Source organism: Lepidochelys olivacea, assembly GCF_965140295.1.
Source record: "Lepidochelys olivacea isolate rLepOli2 genome assembly, chromosome: 3".
NCBI classification, from domain to species: domain Eukaryota; kingdom Metazoa; phylum Chordata; order Testudines; family Cheloniidae; genus Lepidochelys; species Lepidochelys olivacea.
Genome location: NC_140413.1, coordinates 104,877,573 through 104,903,773, shown reverse-complemented (window position 1 = coordinate 104,903,773; position 26,201 = coordinate 104,877,573). Strand labels below are relative to the sequence as shown.

At 42.2% G+C, this 26,201-nt stretch overlaps 1 protein-coding gene and 1 long non-coding RNA gene across 2 annotated transcripts in view; one reads left to right on the top strand and one right to left on the bottom strand.

Annotated features, from left to right (window-relative positions):
• LOC311517816 (uncharacterized protein) overlaps window positions 1–26,201 on the bottom strand; it is a 47,895-nt gene that overhangs the window by 10,786 nt on the left and 10,908 nt on the right. The window contains exons 2-10 of the mRNA XM_084622987.1: window positions 25,530–25,649; window positions 24,324–24,443; window positions 23,315–23,434; window positions 17,673–17,792; window positions 16,386–16,468; window positions 12,286–12,411; window positions 10,978–11,023; window positions 5,804–5,934; window positions 1,192–1,320 (exon numbers count right to left, since the gene is read on the bottom strand). Of these exons, the coding sequence (XP_084479113.1) occupies window positions 1,192–1,320; window positions 5,804–5,934; window positions 10,978–11,023; window positions 12,286–12,411; window positions 16,386–16,468; window positions 17,673–17,792; window positions 23,315–23,434; window positions 24,324–24,443; window positions 25,530–25,649 (995 nt within the window). The remainder of the gene's footprint in view (window positions 1–1,191; window positions 1,321–5,803; window positions 5,935–10,977; window positions 11,024–12,285; window positions 12,412–16,385; window positions 16,469–17,672; window positions 17,793–23,314; window positions 23,435–24,323; window positions 24,444–25,529; window positions 25,650–26,201) is intronic.
• LOC311517817 lies at window positions 20,370–24,401 on the top strand. The gene is made up of 3 exons (XR_014710804.1): window positions 20,370–20,433; window positions 21,538–21,652; window positions 24,337–24,401. It is a non-coding gene; the product is annotated as an uncharacterized lncRNA (long non-coding RNA).

Sequence of the window (26,201 nt, the reverse complement as noted above, 5' to 3'; positions counted from 1 at the left end):
CTTTGTGTAGGCTTTTCGGCCAGGAAGGAGGATTTAGGAAAGTTTCTGGAAGGAAAAAAGCAGGAGTTTGGGAAGGGGTTGAGGGGTGCAAGGCGCCATAGGTGCTAGAACTAGTGGTGCTGCGGGGGCGGCAGCACCCGCTGGCTTGAAGTGGATGGCATTATATACAGGGTTTACAGTTTGGTTCAATAGCTCTCAGTACCCCCGCTATACAAATTGTTCCAGCACCCTGCAAGGCTCTGTTTTCTTTTCTATAGGGTTTGTGTACTTTTTTGGCCTGGCAGCAAGGCAGTGGATGAATGGAATGCTGGGATTATATTATCCAAACATGGGGAAATCAGATAAATGTTGGACCCGACAAATATTTAGCCACAGACATCCACTGTAAAAAGGAAGGATTGTTTTGTGGTTAATCCACTGGACTAGGATTTGGAAGATGAGGATTCAATTCTCACTCAGCCTCAGACCTTCTGGGTGACTTTGGCAAGTCACTCAATCTCTCTGTGTCTGAAACCTCCCTGCTATACATATCCCTAGACCGGTGATACTCAGACTGAGGCTCGTGAGCCGCAAGTGGCTCTTTAATGTGTCTCCTGAGACTCTTTGCAGTACATGATCTTGAAACACTGTGTGATTTAATTATTAAGCAATCAGGCTGGTTTTACTATGTTATTAACCAATTCAAGTTGACAAAACAGTACTTGGTCAGTTATTTTGCTGTGAGAATAATGTGTTTACATATATATTATTCTTACAGCAAAATGACTGACGTGTGTGTGTGTGTGTATATATCTTTTGGGTAATGTTGATCACTAATTTGGCTCCTAAATCACTGAGGTCTGAGTATCACTGCCGTAGATGAAAAATGTAGCTATTAAAACCGTGAGACACTATCACTGGCCTGTATGACAAGTTAAATGTTTCTTTTATTCCACAACATTTAATACTGTATAACAAAGGAAACAGAGATAAAAGACACAACTTTTAATGTAGAGCATCAGATCCTACCCACTTGTACACTCCTGGGAATGTTGCCTCTAACTTCAGTGGGAACAGGAGCAGGCCCAGAGTGTAAGACCTTTTTTGCCTATGATTTTAAAAGCCATTCTTTGGTGTGAGTAACTCTTATCTGATAATGCTAGAAGTGCAGCCTACCAGTGTGTAATTCTGCAAAGAAAAACTGCTACTCACCTGTACGTTTTTGCAAAAGCTCAAATTTTTGATGATACAGGCAGTGTGACCAACGATCCCTGGGACTGTTTGGTGAGTTAACAATAGCATCCCCAGGTTCTGCAGCACCTCTCCATGCATTAAAGCATCCTGCAAAGAGCAACAAGCTATTCAATCACTGCTGATAATAACAGTGCTAAAGCATGTGATGTGACTCCATTTTATGTCATGGGTAGGACTACCCCAGCTCAGCTTTCAACTGTTTTAAACTAGCTGTTTGGTAGCTGCAGTTTGGTGCTGTAGTTCTCAAATTGTGGTCCACTGACCATTCCCGTTACACAGAAAACATGCTGGTAGTCTGCGGAGAGTGGATGATCCAATGGTACTGGCTGATACTCCTCATTTCCAGCTGACAAATCCCATCAAATATTTAAAAATATTACTGTGCCAGCCAAGCAATAGCTGTAGTAACCAAAGGGAGACATGTGATTGTGAATGAGAAGGGCAGTGCTCTGGGTAATGGTGAACGGAAGAGGTAGGTCATTCAGCAATCTTTACATTAGATAGATATGGTCAACTTGATTTGTTTTAAACAGACTAATTTTTTTAATCAGTTTGTGATCAGGCACTTTTAAAAATCACATTCCTGAAATTCCTTTAAGACCACGCTTTTCAAAATGCTATGTTGGTTTCTCTGCTCTCCTATTGATATTTAAAGGCCTTTCAGAAAGCTTACCACTTGCTGAACTTCCAGGCTTCTCTAATGCCAGTGGAATCGGATCCTAGCTCCAAGTTTGGAACTGTTGGCCACCAAGTCTCCCTCGTATTAATATAAACTTATTGTTTTTCAGTAAGATGAACTGGGGGGTGGGGGGAGGACCTCTCACACTGACTTAATCGCCTTTGGCTCAGACCCATAGTTGCAAGCAATACCTAAGATCATATTGTAGCTAAAAGGTTCGCAAAGAAAACGTTTCTCTGTTCTTTCAGTCTGTTTGCTTTGGGGATTTGACCGTACTTTGTGTAGAGTCAGTAATGTACTTCTTTATTCATACTGTTTAGAAACTGAGGCTTGCTAGTAAGGATGTACTAAATCTTTAACCCTGCATACATACTGAGATGAAAGACATTACTCTGGAGTTTTGGAATGTCAGGCTCATTGAAGCAGCATCAAAGTTAGATGTCTTTAAAAATCAGTTTAAAATGCATTTTTCCTGATTTGTAGGTTGTTACAAAAAGGGTATTTTATTTTCACTTAATATTGGCTGACATCTTCAAATGCATCCATTCCAAACACAGTCACAAGGTGAAATGCTGAAGCAAAACATGAAAGAAGACAAATCCAAAGTACAGCATGATGGTTAAACTTGGGGAACAAAGTATGACTTAGCGAGCTCAGATGTCTAAATGTTAGGTTTCAGTTAGGGTGTGGTGTGTACAGATATATGCTCCTGAATTTCTCTTGCGATGTTTTTCTCTCCCTTCATAGACACAACTCACCTAATCTTACCTAGCTAGAATGTGCTCAATTAACTGTAAAGACCATTTTGGATACTATTTAAGTTTGACTCTCTCTCTTTTTTTCTTTTTTTTTTTTAACTTATGTAACTCCTATTGACTTCAGTAGAGCTACTCCCAACTTGCATCAGCAGGGGAGGCAGCTCGGGCCTTTTAATTGAGCGCAGACCAAAAACAAACTCTTACAGTACATGATGGCTCCACTGCCAATCTTTCTCATACATGTAGGATATACATTTGATCACTATCCCATCTGTTGGCAGGTGTTAGAACACTAAATTCTGATGGGCCTGCAGGATTTTGCAATTATATGTGTGAGATCCAGATTTCATTCCAAGTTCATTATTGTGATCCCCTGTTCAGTGAGGGAGAGCCACAGAGGCAGCATTCTCAGTAGAAGATGGGTAAACAGATTCAGATGAGTACTGGCCAAACTTCTTCCCCAGACTCAAACAGCTGGAACTGAAAAAAGATCCTAATCCACACTGGTCAGGGAAACCATTCTGGCAGCAACTGTTTTTATCATTTTAATACCTGGCCTTTGTAAAGCACTCTGAGATCCTCTAGTGAAATATGCTAGCGAGGATAAATATTATTCCCATTTTACAGATGGTGAAACTGAGATGCAGAGAAGCAAAGTTACTTTGTGTCCTAGAACAAGTTAGTCAGTGGCAGAACCGTGACTAGAACCCATGTTTTCTGAGCCCTGATCCCTTGCTCTAACAAGCATGGCTTCACTTCGTGCTGAAAAGGCCCTTTATTATAACACCCAACCTCTTTCTTAGGGCTTTGGGATTGGATTGCCCTTGATGGAACTGAACAGAATTCTCTTTGCAGTGGGGAAGCTAATACAGTGTTATGTTGAATGCTCACCGTGAGTCAATGCAATGGCCAAGCTGGTGAATCACAGAGAGGCTTTCTGTTAAGGAATGAAGGCTCCATGAAACATTCCATCTGATTAAATCCACGGTAACTAAAGGGCAGATGAATTTTACCCTATTGTATATTGGCTGGTATTTATAATGACTCAAGCATTACTTCATTTACTTGTAAATGTTAGCTTTGTTCTGTGGTTTGTTTTCCTACTGCTGTTCCCAGGGAACAGTCCCTCTAATTCACTCAGAATTCAGACCAGGCCAGAGCAGGACACCTTGAAAAGAGCTGAAAAATAGGCTAGAAAGGGTGAGGGGGGGGGGGGGGAGGGAAACAAGGGACAATGGATAAGAACCTTGTCTAGATACTCAGAGTTGAATCTCACAATGCAGCAACATTTAACAGTCAGTGACAGTGATGTTTGCTCACTAAAATAAATTTCAAAATGCAAACACTTCTCACCAGAGAATATACCCTTGAGATGACATTTCACTTCCAAGTGTCCTATTGCAGACCCACATATTACCCTTCCCCGGCTAGATGGTTTGACTGTTTCATTGTCGATGTAATCATTTTGAACCTCTGGTCATGTTGGATACTCCAGCTGTGCACAGACAGGATGTGCCTTTCAGGTGACTGGGGGTTTGATTGAAATACTTGACACACACACACATTTTAGAAGCCATGAAGGGGATAGGTTGTATGCATAGCTTGCAGGGGGGAGGGAGGGAGAAGGTTGAACTGCAAGAGGTACTTTCTTGGAAAATGAACAGCTTTATTATTGAGGTAATATTCTGACCTGATTCCTCACATTGAGTAACACTTTAGTAACCCCATTGACTTCACTGATTTAAGTTGTAAATTCTTTGGGGCAGGGACTGACTTTTCATTCTGTGCATACAGGGTCTCGCACAATGGGGCCCAGATCCATGACTGGGACCCCTAGTGCAAATGCAATTCAAATAAATAATATGCATAATGTCTTTGAAAGGCATCATGCCTCCAGGCACTTCTGCTTGGGCAGTGCACCTCCTCTCCTTTCCCAGCACACTACTGAGTTGTAGGAGGCATAATTTTAACTGTTCAAGATCAATTGATATACAAAGTACCAGGTCTGCAGTTCCCAGTGGGAGTTTCAAGCCAGCATGAATTTCTTTCAGTAATCAGCCACTAAAAGCCCCCGAAACAAGCCTTGGGTAGTCAGATTATTTTGTCACTACTGTAAAAAGCTACATCATATGATAGGCTTTCACTTTTTTTCTTGACATCCTTAAATGCTAACTGATTTAAGAGGTTGTTAGCTGAAAAATCCTATTTTAAAATTTCCTTACTCAAATTACTAGCGATACAGTCAGCTATTGTAATGGAAATTATTGTAGAGATGTTGTTTTTCACTATCTTATACTTTGTTTACTTTTGCATTTCTTTCTACATGGACAAAGAAAATACCATGGTCAGCGTTTTGTTTTGCTTGTTTTTATAATCTACTTCTAATCAGTTTTGCTTTCAGATTCTCAGGCATTAGCAATAACATTTCACTGTTTGCGGTACTGTTTACCTTGAACAAAATAGCCAAATCCTAACTAATGGTTTGTCCACAAAGGGACAATTAAAGCATCTTAAACCCCAGTGTGGATGCTCTCATTCAGAAGTAAAGTGGCCCTGTTTGCTTTAGCTTAGTGCTTCTTCAAAAGAGATTAATTCATTTGAACTTTCCTGAGTGTCCCTGTGTAGACAAGCCCGAACAAAATTACTATGCCAAGCCCTGAAGATAAGAAGTAGCTTTCTTTCTCTGACCTGATGGTCTCTGTCTCTCAGCATATTATTCTTGTGTCCTGCCATTCATCCTCCCTCCTGAAAAACCCCTTAGCCCGAAGTCACTAGCCCTGCAATGCTTGGAGTGTAGTGGTCAGTAGAGCGTGGGCTGGTGTGGGTGACCTTCTGCTTATACAGCTGCTCTTCAACACAGAGGACTAAACTCAATGTCCGCTTGGTCCCTTTAAACCCACACAATCCCGATATTAAATAACTGTCCAGTTGCAGTTGCGGTAGCTAACCCTTGATCCCTTTGGGAAGGCCCTTTCTGCTTTTCTATGGAGATTTGCAAATTGAGTATTTATATCAGTAATTCATTATATGCAACATTAACATTGTTGCCATAGCATTACTTAGTTAGGAGTATTAAAGGTTTTATCCCAGACAGCGGTAAGAACCCCCGCTATTCAGCAACCATCATCCTTACCTGGTTGGCCGGGTGTTGGGATAATATCCAGAGGAGTGCAATAGAAGCTTGTTGAACATCTGAATTGCTAGATGCAAGGAGAGAGAGCAGCTTGGGAAGGATGTCCATTACGATGTCAGCCTGAATGTTCACTGTTTGGAAGAATGACAAAGCCGCTCAATGGGGGGTAAAATGTTGTTAGAAGGTGTATGGCACAATTATGGTGCTGTCTTCATGAATGTTAGACTGACTTATGGCTGAATGGTGATATATATATCCCTGTCCAGGCAGGGCCAAATTGTGTTTTACCACGTTATAAAAATCATGTTTTATCTATTCTGTTTCCCTCTACCAACACTGTGTCTGGAGGAGTAGTATGGACCCAGATTTGAATATAGCTTTGAAAGCACTTTGGCCTTGTTTGTATTGGTCAACCAAACCATGTTTGAAATTAGTTTAGCTGGAATGAGTTAAAGTTCATGAGGACTGTGTGTAGGGTGTATGTATGGCGAGACAGAGCCTATCTAAACAATTTTTCCATTGCTTTAGCGCTGCTTGCCACTGCTGGAATGGTACAAAGGGATGGAATGAGACAAGGTTTTGATTCTTTGGAAGAACACTTCCCGTTTTGTAATTTTAAATCAATAAATAAACCATCTGTTTGAAGATGCTTGTCAAGGACAGGCCTAGTTTCTGTCCCAAAGCATCCAAAATGATATTTCTTTTCCTCCTTTGAAAGGAAGCCAAGAAACTGCTCCAATTTGGTCTTCAGTCTTGTAAAATAACTGAAGAACATCTCTTCCCAAGAGAGAAAATTTGGGAGATGTGGTCAAGTGACTTTAGACAAATTGATAGAGAAGGGAAAGGGCTCATTTGTCATACCACAAACACACACACAACTTGGCAGTCCTGGAGTAACAAACTTGAAGGCAGGCTGGGAGCCATGGGAGCAAAATGAGTGGATCAGAGAGGAGAGCACTTACAATTAGTTCCCTACCGACTGAACTAAATTGCACAGTACTAAATAAGAAGTACTAGTGAAGTACTTGCTTTAGATTTACAGTTCAGAGGAGATACAGAAGAAACTGCTCATGAGAATTGCCCTAAAATATTTGTAAAACCAAACTAAAATGACACCTGTTTATGATTTAAAAATCTAACGTGGCAGAATGAAGAAGAGAAGACCCTGAATACATTTCAAAGATCTAGGGCATCACTGGTGCAGGAACAGTAATCGCACTAGGGATGTTTGAGTGAGGGATGGGAATAGGTGGCATTTCAAAAAGGAGGAGGATGAAAACAATTGTGATCTACTAGATACATGTACAACTGGTCTTATACCTCTGCACTATCACAGACCAATGCTTATTTTTAGACAGCTAGTTACAGTGATCAACTGTTGCAGAGAAATTTATAATTAAAAAGTACACTTACATAATGGAAATCGCTTCATAAACTATATACAGTGTAACGGCCATCATAGACAGTGAGGTGGGAATAGGTATTGTTTCATATTCTCTGTGTATATATAAAGCCTGCTGCAGTTTCCACGATATGCATCTGAGGAAGTGAGCTGTAGCTCACGAAAGCTTATGCTCTAATAAATTGGTTAGTCTCTAAGGTGCCACAAGTCCTCCTTTTCTTCATAGAAATACAGCCGCTTTCCTGTCATAGATTCCCAACTATTTCTTTAGGGAAAGATTAGTGGAAATTGTCACTGCATCCTTCATTGGCCAACTCTCTTGTGGCTTGTTCTGCCACAAAAACAGAAAGCAATGTGCAAATGTTACAGGGTTTGGAAGTAAAACTCCTGATAACCCTGGTAGGGATAGTTCTGTTCTGTTTAGGTTCTTGTACTTCACTCATCATCACTGGTATCTGTTTTGTACTAGTACTTTTCTGGCACTGTGGGTATTCTCCAGACAGCCAGCAGATGGAGTCAGAGCCTCTACTGAAGCCATAAAGGACAGTTACACTTTTGGACTAGTGCAAGCAGTGCAAAAGGCTCATGAGCTCTTAGTATGTTCATTCCATATGTGAAGAAGCCCATCTAGACTTTCTAGACACAGGCTTGCTCTAGAGGACACTGCTGCACAGCAGGGTGTGAGGCTTCCCTTCCTCTTCTTCCAGCCCAAATGTGTATTTTAAAAACATATATCGTACCTGTAAATAGGGCTTGAATGGCAAATATGTAGGGCTAAATTATGCTTCATGAAAGGCAAAGCCGTGCTCAGGAGGAGGTGGCAGTGGCACACTACCTAAGCTGCAATCTCAAGAGACATTCTAAGAACATAAGAGCGGCCATACTGGGTCAGACCAAAGGTCCATCTAGCCCAGTATTCTGTTTTCCGACAGCGGCAAATGCCAGGTGCCCCAGAGGGAATAGAACAGGTAATCATCAAGTGATCCATCCCCTGTTGCCCATTCCCAGCTTCTGGCAAACAGAGGTTAGGAACACCATCCCTGCCCATCCTGGCTAATAGCCGCTGATTGATCTATCCTCCATCCACTTATCCAGTTCTTTTTTGAACCCTGTTATAGTCACAACATCCTCTGGCAAAGAGTTCCACAGGTTGACTGTGCATTTTGTGAAGAAATACTTCCTTTTGTATGTTTTAAACTTTCTGCCTATTAATTTCATTTGGTGACCCCTAGTTCTTGTGTTAGGAGAAAAAATAAATAACGCTTCCTTATTTACTTTCTCCACACCAGTCATGATTTTATAGGCCTCTATCATATCCCCCCTTAGTTGTCTTTTTTCCAAGCTGAAAGGTCCCAGTCTTATTAATCTTTCCTCATAAGCAAGCTGATCTATACCCCTAATCATTTTTGTTGCCCTTTTCTGAACCTTTTCCAATTCCAGTATATCTTTTTGGAGATGGGATGACCACATCTGCATGAAGTATTCAAAATGTGGGAGTACCATGGATTTATAGCGGCAATATGATATTCTCTGTCTTATCTTTCCCTTACTGAATGATTCCCAACCTTCCATTTCCTTTTTTGACTGCCGCTGCACAGTGAGTGGATGTTTTCAGAGAACTATCCACAGTGACTCCAACATCTCTTTCTTGAGTGGTAACAGCTAATTTAGACTGCACCTTTTATATGTATAGTTGGGATTGTTTTCCAGTGTGCATTTGTAGCGAGGCGGTGTGGTTCCCCGCCACCCCAGAGAGGGACGAGCCCCTCTGGACACCAGAGTGGGCAGGGCAAGAAAGCTCTGAGCCTGCCCCCCACAGAGGGTCAGGCACAGGACAGCAAGTAGAAAAGGAGGGGGGCGAGAGCTCACTTGGAGAGCAGACGCCTCCCGGCTACCTACAGCGGACCCGAGGACTGGCCTGACATGCTGACGCTGAGCAGAGCCCAGAGGAGCTGCCCAGCCTGCCCCTCACCAGTTACCCAGAGCAGCCCATGGTGTTTGTCCCCGCAGAGGACACCATCTGGACCCAGGTACCTCTAGAGGGGGAGTTCAGAAGTAGCCCAGGGACAGCTGACCCTAGTCTGGCTGCAGCACGGTCAGAGCCTATGTCAGTGAGTTGTGGTCAGGATCCCCACGGACTCAGCAGAAGGCCTTCTGCCGCCGCTAGGGCCCCGGCCTGGGACGCGGTGGAGTTGGTGGGCCTGCGTCCCCCCTGCCACCCAGCTTTTGGGTGGCAGTCTCCCCCTCTCCCAGGCCCCTATGAGCCGAGGGCCTAGGCTGGTTGTTTACCTCCCTTTGTTCAGCCTCTGCCTGAGGGCCTAAGCCATTGACTCTCTGTTGCCCCACCCTGACCCCGGGCCTGAGCCTGCTAATTGTATAAACTGTTGCTCAGTCCCTGCCTGAGGACCTGAGCCCTTGACTCTCTATTTCCCGCCAACCAGGGGCCAGGTGAGAATAACTGTCTGTGTTTGCCTTTGTTGCTGCTGCGGTGAGAGACTCCCATGGCCTGGCTAGTCTCCTGTCAGCAACGGGAAGGAAGTAGCAAGGCGGAGTGGTTCCCCAGCATCCCAGAGAGGGACGAGCTCCAGCCAAACCCCTCTACAGCATTACTTTGCATTTATCAACATTGAATTTCATCTGCCATTTGGTTGCTCAGTCACTCAGTTTTATGAGATCCCTTTGTAACTCTTCGTAGTCTGCTTTGGACTTAACTATCTTGAGTAGTTTTGTATCATCTGCACATTTTTCCACCTCACTGTTTATCCCTTTTTCCAGATCATTTATGACTATGTTGAATAGGACTGTACAGAGCCCTGGGGGACACCACTATTGACCTCTCTCCATTCTGAAAACTGACCATTTATTCCTACCATTTGTTTCCTATCTTTTAACCGGTTACTGATCCATAAGAGGACCTTCCCTTTTATTCCATGACAACTTATTTTGCTTAAGAGTCTTTGGTGAGGGACCTTGTCAAAGGCTTTCTAAAAATCTAAGTACACCATATCCACTGGATCCCTCTTGTCCACATGCTTGTTGTCCCCCTCAAAGAATTCAAGTAGATTGGTGACGCATGATTTCCCTTTACAAAAACCAGGTTCATTCTTCCCCCCCAAAATCATGTTCATCTATGTGTCTGACAATTCTGTTCTTTACTATAGTTTCAACCAGTTTGCCCGGTCTCAGGGGACTGCAATCACAAGGTGTGATTGCAGCTCGGGTAGCATGGGAATCAGAGAAGTGAAGCCACAGCAAGATGTCCTTCAGCAAGTCCTAGCCCCACAAGTAATTACTCAGGGTTCCAGGTAGGCTTGTACAGCCTTGGCCAAAGCATGTACTGCCTTGGCTACACTGCTCTGGGACCCAGGTATGTGTACTCCAGTCTATGCGTGCCCTTATTCAGACTCAATGCTTTGTGTGTGCTGGTAGGAGCATAACTAGCAGTGGGACTTGCTACACTTGAAAAAGCTGAAGGTACTGATCTGTTGCTAGTTAAACAGGGATCTTTCTCTCTCTATCCACACCTTGGCCAGATATTTCATCTCCAGGCCTGTGAGCACTGAAGTCAGGGTTAGCTAGCACAACCCCACAAACTATATGTTTCTCCTAGACAGGTGTGCTGGAGGGGAGGGGGCTCCCTTTGCCCTGTACTTCACCCAGTTAGGGCATCCATAACTGGGTTCCTAACAAGCAGGAATTTCCCCAACCCCAGAGGGAGGGAGGGAGGGAGAGGGAAAAAAAGAAAAGTGTTTTTCCCAAACACATTACTCACCACTTGTGGCCAAGTTCCTCAGACAAACACATGCCTGTCTTGAAACCTGGTTGTATCAATAAAAAGAAAAAAGTGAGCACTCCAGTAACTGATTCTGTTGGTTAAAATAAACCAATAAACACTGTCTACAAAGTGTTTATTCTGGGGTTTCTTTTCCAAAAACAGTTGCTGAAGGCCAGTACATACAGTTATGAATTAACACCAGCTTCATTTCCCACCACACAGACCTGTTGATCAGTACCCATTCATGTCGACCAGGTTAGCGTCACGTGGATTTCCACATGCTGCCCAGAATCTAACAGTACATTCTCAGTGTTGATCTATCTCAGGAATGTCAAATGAACTGAAAAGACGGGGTGATGGAACAATTTGTATAGTGCAGGTGCTGAGAACCATTGAAGCAAAGTGAAGGATTCAGAGTAACAGCCGTGTTACAAAGTGCAAACCCTTTATATGATGGAAACAACTTAAAGTCACAGGGTGTGGCAGCACCCCCCTCCCCCAGTCCCAGCACCTAGATATATAGATATGAATGCACAGGATTTATTCGCTTTGCTTTTTCTCTGTATTCCACTGAAATAAATCAATATTCTTCTGGTATAAGAAAGTAAGATGTTTCCAAGTAATCACCAGCGACATGAACATTGTGGTAGCTGGACTGGGATAGATGTCAAAGGTGAGATGGGATAAAAGGCAAAGCTGACTTAGAGCTATTGTCTTATGTCCCTTATATGCCTTCTGCTAATTTTCAGTGCCCTACCAATGTATTTTATAAATCCTGAGAATTGCCAGCCTAGAACCTTGAAACACTCTGGGAACCCAGAGTGGCAGAGGCTTGGATTCCTCTCACAGAAGTCCTAGTGCGTGTCCAGGAAGGAGTGCTGACTATGGTCTGTGACAGCCTGTAACTCTTATAATGAGCAAAACCAAATCTCTGAAGGTGAACACTCCTGAAGTTTGGGAACACCTGGCTCCAGATCTGAACTCTGCAGCTCAGGCCCGACTCTTTGTTTCCATCTTCAAAGCAAAGTGCTATCAATAATTGTAACTTTGCCGGAAATGTGATAAAATTCTCACATCTAGTAAAGTGCCTCAGTTGCATGCTATGGGATCTATAGTAGTAAAGTGCAGTTTCAAAGCCTCCCCTGCGTTTGCCTGGGGCTCCCTAATTACAATGTAAAGCAATCTAGTTGCATCATAGCTTCTTCACGCTGAGTGTAACATACAGAATTAAAGAAACCTCAGGAAAATGATCAGCAAATCTGCTGTACAATAACACACCTCCCTTCCATATCTTTTTCACTTTACCTTGTCCACAGATGAAGACAGGAGAGAAATGAGTGTCCGCAGAAGGAATCTGTCCCCAACTCGCAACATGGCTTCATGGTGCTGAGAGTTGGCTGCCACATTGCTTAGAGCAGCACAACTATAATACTGATGAGAACAGAGAAGGGGGTGGAGAGAAGATGTCACTGTGGCAGTGTTTGTTCAATACAGTGAAAATCAACAGGAGAAAGGCTTAGATTTTTATTTGACAAAAGTGTGTACTTTTCAACTTCAAGGTGTTTTACAAACATTGATTAAACCCCAAAACACCTTTCTGAGGTAGGTAGGTAGGTATTAATACTCACATCTAGCTGACTGGGGGAATGGAGAGAAACTGAGTCCGAGATTGTGATGTGCCCAAAGCCACAAAGGAAGTTGGTGGCAGTGCTGGGATAAGAATGCAAAAGCTCGTGGCTTCTAATTTCATGTGCAGGACACACGTCTCTTTGTTTTCAAGAAACAAAGTGTACAGAAAGTCAGAAAGTGAGCTTAATGTCCTTTGGGGCAGATATTGTGGAAAGCATTCATGAGACAAAAATTCCTCTGTCCATTCTATTACAGCTTACTCTAAGCGGGGCACTTTTTTTCTGGCCACACCCCTGGCGTCTGAGCCTAGTTAACAGCCCTAAGCAAGACCATAAAGGTACAAGATATAATCTAGATTTAATCAGGGAAGAAATATTTTGTCAGAACCCACAAATATAGTCTCATAATGGCCCCCCTTCTACTGGCAAATCTCAGCATTCGGGGTGTCAAAAAGGGTAGTTCAGGCACTTCCCAGTCCAGAATGACACACACACAAGTTCTGCTTGAGCTAGTGTGCTAAAATTAGCAAAGTGGTCATGGCAGCATGAGCAGCTGCTAGTTAGTTTGTTTCCTGCTAGACATGATGGAACGTATTTATATAGCATCCACCATACAAGACCCTCAACAGTCCTTACAAACAAAACTAGGAATAGAGCCGAAACCTCCTAACTCCCAGTTCTTTGCTTTAACATGTACGCTATGCTTCCTTGAAGAAATATTCATCTGAGACTAAAGACATTAGCAATTACTTATATGAGAAATTAGAGTTTGAGAGGCTAGCAGTACCTATGTTAAGTAGACATAAAGAACAGGGATGAAGAGCTTGGAAGAGGCATGTCTCGGAGCTTTGTTGCAACATATAAAAGTTTGCCTCACCCCCATATGAGACTGTATTTGGCAGGCATCTGGAAAATTCCAGGAATCATGCATTCTACATTCGATAGAACTGTTCATGGGGCGAGGCTATACCAGTCTGCACTCCTCTTTGAAGATACTCACTTGTTTTGTTTTATTAGCTTTGAATGATTGTGCTGACATGTCAAGAGAGATCAGTGGGATCACACCCAGGAGAAAAGCATTCCCCCTGCCAAAGGCATCAATGCCATTACTGAAGGCAGTCATCTTGCACTGACTGACTAGACAGGTACAGCCACATTCAGCAAAGCAAAAAATAACCATATTCAAGCCAAATGATGCAGTATGTTCTACTGCCCCAAAGTGAGTTTATCATAGAGACTCTCCCTGAAGGAATGGCAAAAATATTTTGTCTGTCACTAGTGTCCATGGACCAGATTAATCTCTCGTGTAATTTGTACAGCCTCTAAAGAGTTGTAGAAGGGATAAATGTGGCCCAAACTGTTTGTATAATGTAAAAAGGGAGGTGCAGAGAAATTCTCTCCCAGGAGAAATTAATGCATGTTGGCAGAGCAACCTGTTGTGGTTTTTCTTTTTCTTTCGCTTGTTTTGTTGGTTGTTTCCACTTCGTGATCAGGAAAAAAATCTTCTACCATAATGTTTGGGTCTTAAAAGGGCTCCATCTTGTCTTTCAAATACCTCCTTGAGCGTAAGGAAATTTAAGGGCAGTAATACTGCTGAGGGGGTTACAGAAGGGCAACCTCACCATATCCAACCTTTGATGCTCCAAAACAGATTCCTGACACGTGACATTGGGGAGATGGGGTATTAATGCTCAGACTGTATTTCCCAATAGCTGGGACCAATTATGTGATCAGAAGGTCTGAACTGACATTCCATGACTGGAAGACAGAAGCTTGTGGAAGGCACTGGCTTATATTATATTGACTGCCGCCCTTCTGTTCAAGCCTCCTGATGTTGAGAATACGTTGCCAAAGCAAAATGACTGGCAAATGAGTACAGCATCAGTTATGAGCAAAATCCCTTCAAGGAATACCATGGCTGGCCTCCCTTTCTCCAAGAGGGCTTCCATATGCTAGCAAATTAAACCAAGTGCTATCATTTGTCCTGCTACATTTTTATTTTTAGCACTGGTAGGAGCTAATTTGATAGAATTACTAGTAAGTGGATGAAGGATGCATGCCTTAGATGTAATATGTTTAGATTTTAGTAAGATATTGAAATAGCAACTCACACAATATTAATTCAAATTGGCTTGTGGACTGAAAACAATGTGCAGAATCTTAAACTCAAGTCCTTGTACACACCAGGAAATTGCACCATTGCTCAAAGTAGAATTCTGAAACTGTATTGAAAACAATGTTTTTGGAGCTATTTTACTACTTGAACTATTTTCGTTTCCTGTCCACGGAGACTTAGTATAGAAGAAAATTGTCTGTGATAGTTCCACTTCCTAGTGCAGGGATAGATAACAATAAACATTGGTCTGTCTAATTTAGGAAGGAGTAAGAGACACATTACTGAAATAAGCAGATGCCAAGGAGGACAAAAAATAATACAAATGGGCCCTGACAATGGGCCATACAAGTGTGGCTTGAATTTACCTTGGCCCCTCTCCTCCTACCCTACATCCTTTCCTACATCAAGCATAGATCAGTCAGAAGGGAGACTCTCTCCCAGTATGCACTACAGAGGATGGTATATAACCATTTGCAGATATTGGAAGGGTGTAATCACCAAGGCTTATTTAGTGAGATACAGGAAGGTATAATTTGGAGTAATGGGATAAAATAGAGAAAGGGAATAATTAAGATGCGTATCAGGAAAAACCTGTGAATCTGGATGTTTGTGGAAAGTAGTTGTAGAGGTCCCAACTCTTGGGATATCTAGAACAGCACTGGATGAAATACTAAAAAAAATATGTAAGAGACCAGGAGACAGACTGGATGATGTAACAGGTCCTATCCATCTTTAATGTCCATGATTCTGGTTGTTGGCTTTCTCCAGATTATTTTAATACAAAGCTCTCTTCATAGGTGTGCATAATCATGAGATGCTCATGTACATCACCCATTGTGTGCAGGCAGGGCAACCCCCCATTGTGGACTATGCACTCCACACACACAACCAACTACAAGAATATTTTTAAAATTACACATCTAAAATATTGGAAAACTTTAAAAGGCAAAATAAAAATATGGAGGTACAAGTAAAGAGAGCCAGGCTTAACTGTAACTGGTCTGATGTATGTCCTCAAAGGTATAGCTAATACCTACAAAAAAAACTGACAACTGACAGGCAGCTGGTATTCTGATACCTTTGGTTATCTTACTGACCTGTATGGTCTCATTGTTTTCTTGTGCTCCCCCTGTCTGTTGTACCACCCTATTGTCTCTTGTGTTATACTTAGATGATAAACTAATTGAGTTTTTACACAGTGCCTAGCACAATGGAGCCCTGGTCCATGATTGGAGTTCTTAAGTGCCACTTAATATAATAATAAAAAATTAATAATTAACATAATAATTAATGATCCCCCACTAACTTTTTCTGTTGCAAAAGGATAACAGGAAACATGAAATCTATGATTCTGCTAGAGAGAAGACTTGTATCTTCACAACAGCTTTGTGTGTATTTTCATATTCGCTTTCTCCTATCATAGCTGGACCTATGTTGCATGCCCAAAGCAGTGTTTATACAACTATTCAGCATTTCACTATGACACCATTACTTATTGGTTCACTGAAGTAAAAACAAAACAAAGTCAAAAGCCCCTTGCGTCTCTTATTTCTCCTTCCTTTCCTCTACGCCCAGAACCCTGAATTCTAATAGTTATGCTTGCTCCTAGATTGTATAATTTGCTTTTATTATTTAAAAGTTCTGGCTTGTTTTAACTATACCTGTACTTCTGAGTCAGGAGACTCTAACATCAGTATGAGGACAGGGAGGGCTCCTTCCCTGCACAGGACTTGCTGGATCCGCTCTGCAAGGTGAGAAAAAGGGCAAATTTTAGTATGTGAAAGGGAGCAGAAGGATCACCCCCTCCCCAGCATACAATCAAATGGATGCACCATCGTGAACCCTTTCTGAGAAAAAGGCACCACTGGGCAGTGCTGAGTGATTTAGGTTCATCCAGATTTACCCCAATGAGAGTAACTTGCAATTAACACTCCAAATAAGACAAAGTCTGTATGGGAGCTAGTGCAGAACAGCAGTGGAAAATCATTTTAGCCATAATGACCTGAAAGCCACCTGAGCAGGCTTTTCCTCTTTTTTTTGTTTTATTTTAAGTTAAAGATTAAAATTGCTAGAAGTGCTGAGCAAAGATCAGACCTACTGGTATAAGCCATTTCTGTCTATTTCATATAAAACATCTTTTTAAACAATATTTTGAAAATGTGCAATTGTAACAGTCAACAGGCAAAGTTCTCACCCTCCCCCAGTACCTCATCTAAAGGGGACAGATCAGCCACAGTAGTAGTATTTTGGTGCATGGGCTTGACCTCTGACATAATGTTTTCCCATTGTTTTTGTTTGAGAATTAATGAACAATAATATTGCCTTTTAACATAGAGGGACAAATCATGCTCCCACTGAAGTTCATGGGAATAATCCCATGAAACAGGATCAGGCCCATAATGTTTATCCTAATGTATACACCTGCAACACCAGGTTTGGGATACACAATAAAACCTAAACCGTGATTCACCATTATCAAGTAATCTTCCATTTTAAGAGATTACCTCGAATCACCCTGAAGTGTCCTGAGTACAGTTCTCCTTTACTAGAATGGTCACTTCTTTTAAACAACTGATTTTTGTCAGTTTCCTGAGTGGTGACTTAATAGATTGCACTCAGATTCAACTGTGTTGATAATCAAGGCCTTGCTAATTACAACCTATTAACAGGTGGGTCTGTATTAGCTGCCAGAGTCCAAGCTTTTTGAATTTAGAGACTCAGCCAAGGTCATCATCATGAATACAATTTACCAAGAAAATGACACATGTGATCAGGATTCCAAAGTTATCCCATCTTATCCCTCATGAAATTAGGTCGTTTCTAGGTTGTTTTGTTTTTTTAACACTGAAAACACGTCCATTTATTGTCGTGTCCCCACACTCAGTTTCCATTAGCTACAGGACAGTTGTTTTTGCCAATTTGTAGATAGATCATTAACCTGAAAGTACCTGATCGTGTGAGGTTGAGAATAGCTCCAACTGCATTTTGTTGGACTCTAGGATCATAGGAGTTGGCAAGTGCCAGCAAGGGTATAACTCCCGCTGAGCCGATGGCCTCTCGGTTGGACTCTGGGGAAAACATACCATGAGAGAGAAATAAGAAGAGTGTCTTTTCAGTCTGTCTTCACATTAATCTAATAAACCCTGAAAAGGAAGTCTAAAACTAGCTTTATTTGGGATTTTTATCTGAATTTTTACTATTTGTCAAAGTCCTTTAGTATCCTCTGACTGAATCCCATGAGCTCAAAAAGAGAGATGCTAACTGCAGATATTTTAAATGTCTCAAATTTACCTTATAATCCTGATGTGCTCTAACAAGGTATTCATGATCTTGTAAGTATTATATTAGCAAACAAACCTTTATTCTGTTTGTAGGTAGGATTTCATTAATTTATCAGGATAAACACAGTGAACCAAATTCTGTCTTTGGATTATCTGTGCCACCCCAGTGCTTAAGGTTAAGATTTTGTCACAGATAGGTTGTGGGCAATAAACAAAAATCCACTGAAATCTGCAACCTGTCTGTGACTTTTACTAAAAATAATGGGGGAAGGGCTGACAGGGGATGCCTGAAGTGCAAGGGAGGGGCAATGAGAGCCTGAGCCTTGCTGGGGGGCAGGAGACGGGGGCGGGAAGGGGTCCAGCACCTGCCACCCTAGGGGACTCGGAGCTCCAGGGTACTTCACCTGCGGGGACTTGGACTTACAAGTCTCCCCACTTCCTGCAGCAGCAGACGGCTGTGGGGTCCCTGCTGCTCACTCTCTTGGAGCTCCAGGGCTGGCAGCTTGGAGCTGTGGGGGCCCCCTGCTGCCTGTGGCAACTGACAGTTGACAGCTCCAGCCCCACCACCACGGGGCTAAGGCAGAAAATGTCACAGAAGTCTGTGGAAGTCACAGAATCCATTACTTCAGTGACCTCTGTGACATAATCTAATCCTTACCAATGATGTATAAGGGCGTGAGAACAGAATTTAGCCCCATCAGTGGAATTAAGTAAGGTAACCCTGTTTCACTGTACTTATATTTAGCAGTCTGTAAAATAAGTTCTTGACCTACCAGGAGTACGGCGAGGCTTTAAAAAAGGATTGTACAATACTTTTAGGTCCTTGGATGAAAAACACTATAAACGTTTGAGAGAGACAAAGTAGGTGACGTAATATCTTTTATTGAACTAACTTCTGCTGGTGAAAGACACAAGCTTTTGAGCTTCACAGAGCTCTTCTTCAGGTCTGTGGAGCTCAAAGTCTTGTCTTTTTCACCAACAGAAGTTGGTCCAGTAAAATATATTACCTCACACAGTTTGTCTCTCTCATATCCTGGGACCAACATGGCTACAACACTCTAAAAGTGAAAGGCATTTATTACTAGTTTATAAAAATTCTACTTTGATGGCTATGTCTTATGGTATATTTAATCAATTCATATTCATACACTAAATATTTTGGGCCTTGTACAATGTTTCCTCAACCCAGTCTTGAGAGAATAATCACTTTCCTTTGCTGTAATGCCTATAAAAATCTTGATAAGTTAGGCCACTGTTGTGCTGAGACTATTGCCTATCATACTGACCAATGTTGTTCCATTGTTACTTGTACTCCCCCCATCAGTCTACATTCATCTGCTGTCTCTTATCTTATACTTAGATTGCATTCTCATTGGGAGAGGGACAATCTTTTTATTCTGTTTGAACAGCTCCAATCACACTGGTCCTTGTCCATGACTAGGGCTCCTAGGCACTACCACAATACAAATTATATGTAATAATAATAACCCAAGGTGTAACTTAATTAGAAAATTTGGCTGTCTGGAACTAGATAGCCCAAAGTGAATCCTCATGGAGGAAGGGGCAAGAAAGTTAGGTGAGAAGCTGTTCTTTGAATTGCTTTGGACATGGCCTGCAGAAGGCTAGATATTAGTTTGTTACGAGGTCAACTCTTTATGTCCCATTTCACCCAAAGGCTTAAGAGGCCAAAAATACTTTTACAGTATGATGTGCATATGCTTTTTCTGCACTTCAATCAGTAGAAGCAAAATTTCTTTTCTGTAGCTTTACCTGATGACAAATAGTGTGGCATGATATATGCTCTAATTAGTTCAGCAAAAGAAAGATTTAAACAGATTAGGAATTTTGAAACTACCTCCTCCTCCATTCTTTCACACACTACAGTGTGAGCTGTGTCTATCAATGTGGGAAGGAAATTCATGTCTGGACAAGGTAATTTTATAAAATCTTTTTCTCTTTTCTTCCCTCCTTGGGAAATTTTTCAAATCAAACCTCCTTGCTGGGAGGCATTAATACTGTATCAGATTCACAATGCACAGTTAAAACTTTGTCTCTTTAAAGCTTTGTTAAAGCTTTGTCCTTTTAAAACTTTGTTTCTTGATTTGAAAGGGCCTCAAATCCGTGATGGCTCAGTGGCTGAGTGTTCAATGTTCTTGGCCAGTGCTTGGACCCTCAATCACTCAGGCTGTTTTAGTTATCATTTAGACAGAAGAGGAGTAGCATGAGGAAATTAATCTAGAAGTCTCCCACCTGGCTGAGAATGATTGGTGTGTTATCTCTCGTAATGGGAAGCTAGAAAGACCATAGCAAATACCTATGATATAATTACCCCATAACCAAGAAAGCCGTGTTTTCTTTTTCCCTAGGGTCATTCACTAAGTTCTTCCACTGAACTGATGCTGTGCAGTCTTGGGTGAAGATTATAACTGTAAGCTTGCTGGATGCATTTTTATATAATTCATTTTCCTCACTCTTCTCCTCTCCCCACTCCAGTGCTGGTATCACTCATGCATTGTAGCTGATCTCTAGCTAAGTGGCAAATCTTATCATAGGGATGGACAGAGATATGCATCCCACTGAGAGAGAATTAATTTTTTATTCTAATCTCCATAAGAGCTGCAGCTGAATAGACTGTTTTTATTCTGGACCACCTGCTTACCAGAGTAATGTCAGTCCCTTTATTGCTACCGTTGCTCAGGCCCCACTTACTGTGCTTTTAAAAAGGGACTAAGTATCCGGATGTTTCTTCAAGTCAGTGTTGAAGACTTAATAGCTTCCTCCAGTTAGCTTCCTGGATTTAAAGAACTCTTCTTGCAACCTACATCTCTTAGTTCCAGTTTGTCAATATAAACCATTTCTGTGCACTTGAAAATTCTCTTGGCACTACAATTCCTAGAGATGTGTGCACACAATTATTGACAACAAAGAAAGAGAGAGACTCTGTAAAATTGGATTGATCATCAAAACCATTTTTATACCTGGCTCTCCTTTGTAAAGAAAACATGTGAGATGTTCACCTTACTCAGTCTAACATGAATGCTCAGGTCTCCCTCAATTGTTGCTGTGAACATTCAGTTCACATTCTCTCTGCTCTGCATTACCTGTGCCTATTGTTTATGCTAGAGTTACTGTTGGCTGTTTTACCTTCACTTAGTACAGTGCATCTCGTTCTATCCCTTTTGCTTGCTTTGGCAATATTCCTGTGTTTTCATACACCCCTTTTGGTTCTTGAACTGTGATTCCTTTGAACCTATAGTCAGATCCTATTACTACTTCCAGGCTTCCTTCTAACTAAGATTTCTGTGTTAATAACGCTCATTGACTTCATAGGCTTACACCAGAGACGAATTTGGACCAATAACTTGAGACCCCAGAGGCGGGGGGAAGGGATGCGGGCGGGTTGGGATGGGGAGGGATGCAGTGAGGGGATGGGAGTACAGCCCGATTCCCAACACTCGGAGACGGGGATACACATACCTCGAACTCCTGGGTGCTGGCGATGGGGCAACTGACAGACTGTGGTTTGCTGCAGGGCACGTGCCACAGCTCGAGCCCAGACCCACGAGGAGCGCGAGGAGAAGAGGGCCAGGCAACAGCGGAAGATGTGCACGCCACATGACCCCTCAACATCCGCCTGCTGAGTGCTCGTAAGTCATGCTCATGCTAGTTTCTCCCCTGCCCTGACCCAGCCAATGGGAGCTGCACCTGTGGGCGGGGGGTGGGGCAGCACGTGGATCCCCCTGGCTGCCCCTAAGGCTAGGAGCCATACATGCCAGCTGTTTCCCAACCAGGGAGCTGCACGGCAGCTAGCAGGGAGCCTGCCAGCCCCACTGTGTGGTGTGGCACCACCCCCAAGTGGACAGTCAACAGCCTGGTCAGCGGTGCTGACTGGAGCCGCCAGGATCCCTTTTTGATTGGGCATTCTGGTCCAAAACCGGACACGTGGTCACCCTAGACCCCGGCCCTGGAGCTACTGTGGCCAGGGAAAGACTCTCCCCTGGCCCCGGGCTGCTGTGGCAAGAGAGGGCTGGGGGCAGTTCTCTCTCCCTGCCGCAGCCCCATGGCAGCCTGCACCACTCCAGAACCGCAGCCCCACTCCAGAACCGCACCCCCAGCCAGAGCCCTCAACCCCCACACCCAAATCCTCTGCCCCAGCCCAGAGCTCCCTCCTGCCCCCCCAAATCTCTCATTCCCGGCCCCTCCTCAGAGCCGCACCCCCAGCCAGAGCCCTCAACCCCTACACCAAAATCCTCTGCCCCAGCCCTGAGCCCCCTCCTATGCTCCGAACCCCTTGGCCCCACCCCCACCACACATGACCTCCATATTGGTGCACATAACAAAATTCATTCCACACATGGACATAAAAAATTAGTCACTTTGTTGCCAACCCTTTTGCAATCTAGTTCTCCATCCTTGCCATTTTTTTTTTTACCCCTGGTTAGTAATCTTGTGCCATATTATGCTGTCACTTGAATCAATGGAGAGTTCTAGCTCAAAGGTGAAGTAATGTCCAGGATTGATTACTCCAAGCCACTGACTGTTAAGATGGCTGGGGGCGGGAAACAACGACAACAACAACCTGGAGCATCTGCAGAGGACTTCAAATTTGGCTTCAGAGGGTGTTATGTATACACTTTCATTCAGAAATCCTATGCTGACCTTGGAAAGAACTGACCTTTTGCTCTCTTTCTTCTTAATGGATTTCATTTCTGCTTATGTTCCTGGCCATTCTTTAAAGCTGGCAATTGTTGGATATCTCAGCTTCCTTAGGTATCATCTGCTGTCATATTTATAGACAGCTTCACTTTCCTTCATTGCTTGGGAGCTTATTGCCAGATGAGGGAGGGTGCACTACAGTTCTTAAACTCAGAATCCTTAGATTTAGAATTTAGTAATTTTTTAAAATTTTAAATGATTCTCTTAAAGATTGAATGAGCTTCCATGCTAATTTTATTTTAGGATTGTAGAGCACAGTAAGTGTCTTATATGAAGAGCTTTATTCAAAGGGAAATGACTGTATGAGTTTTTCTCAGATAGACCCTTTAAGATCTTGAACTAGTTAGAACTAGGTTGTATTCTAGGTACTGAGTTCTTATACCACCCACATCACCATAGTCTCTGAGCAACTTCCAGAAGTGCACTAACTTTGGATGTCAAATGGATTAACTTTATCATGGGTGAATAGTGAAACTTCCAGATGCATCATGTGACTACTCTACTTACAAGTGGTTATTTCACATGCAGGTGTTGTGACATATGAATTGAATTTGTTCATTACAGCAAATAAAGGAAAAAGACATTGTACTGACCTGAGACAGCCAAAGTCATTATGCAGGCACAGGAGTTGCACTGGACAGTGGAGTCCCCTGACTCGAGCAGCTCCAGAATTGGCTCAAGTAAACCCATTTGGACAACTAGTTCTTTGTTTACTATTCAGAGACAAATAAAATGGTGACTAGCTAACACATCCTTTATAGGTGCAAAAATTATATCTTCTCTTGGATTCCTTTGGAGTCTGTATATTATTTTATGCAAAATGAATTTAGCATTGAAACAGATTGGAATTTATTGCACCAAAATGCACATGGATATAATGTTTTATTTGAGAGTTCAGGTGATCAATTTTTTTAGATTTCTTTACTACTGTATAACTGTATATAAACCTGGCTCTGTATTATTCTGTAAAGTGACTTCAGATATATGAAAAATTGTAAGAGATCCTTGTTATAGATTCTATCTGAGGCCCATAATTTTTATTATTCATACGCAAATAGTGACACTCCATAACTTACAGCAAGTCACCAGAGATAAGGGGCTAGATTCATACTAGCTTGATGCTGGCTTCTGCTGGTGCAGGGTAATGTAATGGAACGTCTACACTGGTATGGCTCCAAGGGAGGGCAGCAGTGGTAGCACTGCCTGTCTCACCATGTAGATGAAATTCCTGCCCTGCTAACCCATCGAGTGTAGTGAGCTTTACTGGTGTAGGGCAATGTCATCTATAACTCCCTGGTCCAGCCGGAGTGAAGCTAGTCCTGTTTTATAAAGAAATAAGTGAATCTTTCAAAAAATAAATCTCCTTTTTCACCCAAAGCAGAAAATAAGATCCAGCTAGCTGTAACAGAAAAAATAAGCATTATTTAAAAGTCAGACTTTGATTCTAAGACTGTATTTGTTGCTGAAAAGACAGCTGCAGTGTTCTCACTCAGGCATGATGAAAGCCGAGTGTGAGTACTGGTACTCTAAACATAAATTGGGTCTTGGTGAACAGAGAAATCTGTTTCCACCAAGAGCAGAGATCGCTTGATATTTACTCACTGTTTCCTTCCAGCAAAAAATTTACGAGGGACAAGGAAGACGTCTGCTGAACCTCCAAGTCACTGGACTGCAGTAAAGCATAATAGGGTTCCAGATGCTCAGCAGGCAGCTGGGTGTTTACTGTAGAAATGAGGAAATAATGAACAAGTCTCTCCACTTTGTCATTTCTTCATGTACCTTCAGGCTGAGGTGCTACCACAGTCAAACATTGTGCATTTATATTCCAGTGTCATTAAGGAGATCAGGCCAAGCTGCTCACTAGCACTTTTAATAATCAGATATTTTAGAAAGATTATTGGCCAAACATGGGGAAGGAGGGGAGAAACAGAAATTACTGTTAATGTCTAGCTACCAAACGAGTGTCTCTGCCCCATATCAGATCCTAGTTTGGATGACTATGTGTGCTTTTCAGCCGTAAGAAACATATACTGTAAAGACATCAGGCCAAACTCTCTACTGATGTAACTTTATTGGATCAAGGGAGTTGCACGTGTGTAGCCACGGGGAGAATTTGACCCATTTTCTGATGTACAAACTGTTGAATACTCATCTTATAGAAAAAGTATTTACTCACTCTTCCTCTCCACTGTCCCTACTTTGTCTGTTACCTCTCAACTCAAAATCCTGAATCCTTTCACATAAAGTCTGATGTGAGAAACCTCAATATCCAACTTCGAGCTGGACGGTCTCTGCTGGACAGTTGTGTGCTGATTCCTGCTCATGGACCATCTCAAAAACTTCCATCAAAGAGCTATTGCAAATGCCTTGTTCCTGAATCTTCACTACCATCTGGCCTCTAGGTTGTCATCTCCTGGGGTTCCACAGTATAGCCCTAATAGGACACTTCCTCTGCTTGCTCCCACGATAGCCTATGCTGTGTAACTTATGGGGAGTTCAGAGTACGTCCAATTCAAATGTAATGCGCATATCCTATAAAGGCTGTGTTGAAATTCTACAGAATTGTCATAGTTATAAAGGTGACTTTATATCTCTGGTAGGCACCAGTATCATCTGCCTATAATAAAACCAGATGTCACTTGTTCTACAAGTGACTCTGCACATATGAAACTATGACAGCACTTCCTTTGCAACAAGAGATTGAAAAAAGATCTTAAATTCATAAAAGAGCTTAACAGTTTCGGAAAAAACTTGTTATTTAGTTATATTTATAAAAATCTTCAAATGCACCGGAAGGAGCTTACTTACAGTGCTGACTCATATGCAAGTAATATAGAGCAGCAGACTGCTGTAAATCAGGGTTTTCTGAAAATGCTAAGGTCCTCAGAGCTTCCAGGGAGTCCTTTCCAAATGGTGACATTTCAAAACCTGCGGAACGTACAATGACAGCACAGATTTAGTTAATCCTGAAAAGGTTTTGTGTATGAGGAGTTCAGAATTCCCAGGGATTAAAAGCAGCTGGCAACCCAAAACACAAACATATGGACTAGCATATTGGAATGGTCTACAGCAAGTCTACTCTGATATCACATCTCCAACAGTGGCTAGTATCAAATGCTTTAGAAGAAGGTTTGATAAACCGCGTAGTGGATGACCTGGAATAATCTGCTCTAGAAGCTTCTTCCAATTAGTGGTTGGAAGCAAGACCATTTATATCCCTTATACATCTTTTATCATCTAATGTAAATGTGGATGTTCTTGTTATAAACGCTTTTTTGAATCTACTATACCCCTGGTTAAATGATATCTTGTGATCATAGGTTCTGGAGCTTATGTATATGTTGTATGAAAGTATTTCCTTTTCTTGGTTTTAAATGTATTTTCATTGTGTCCTGTTAGTATTATGAAAAAGGGGCTATTGAAATGAAGAAATGAGCTGTAATAGGACTTGCCTCACACTCAACTTCCACCAGCCATCAA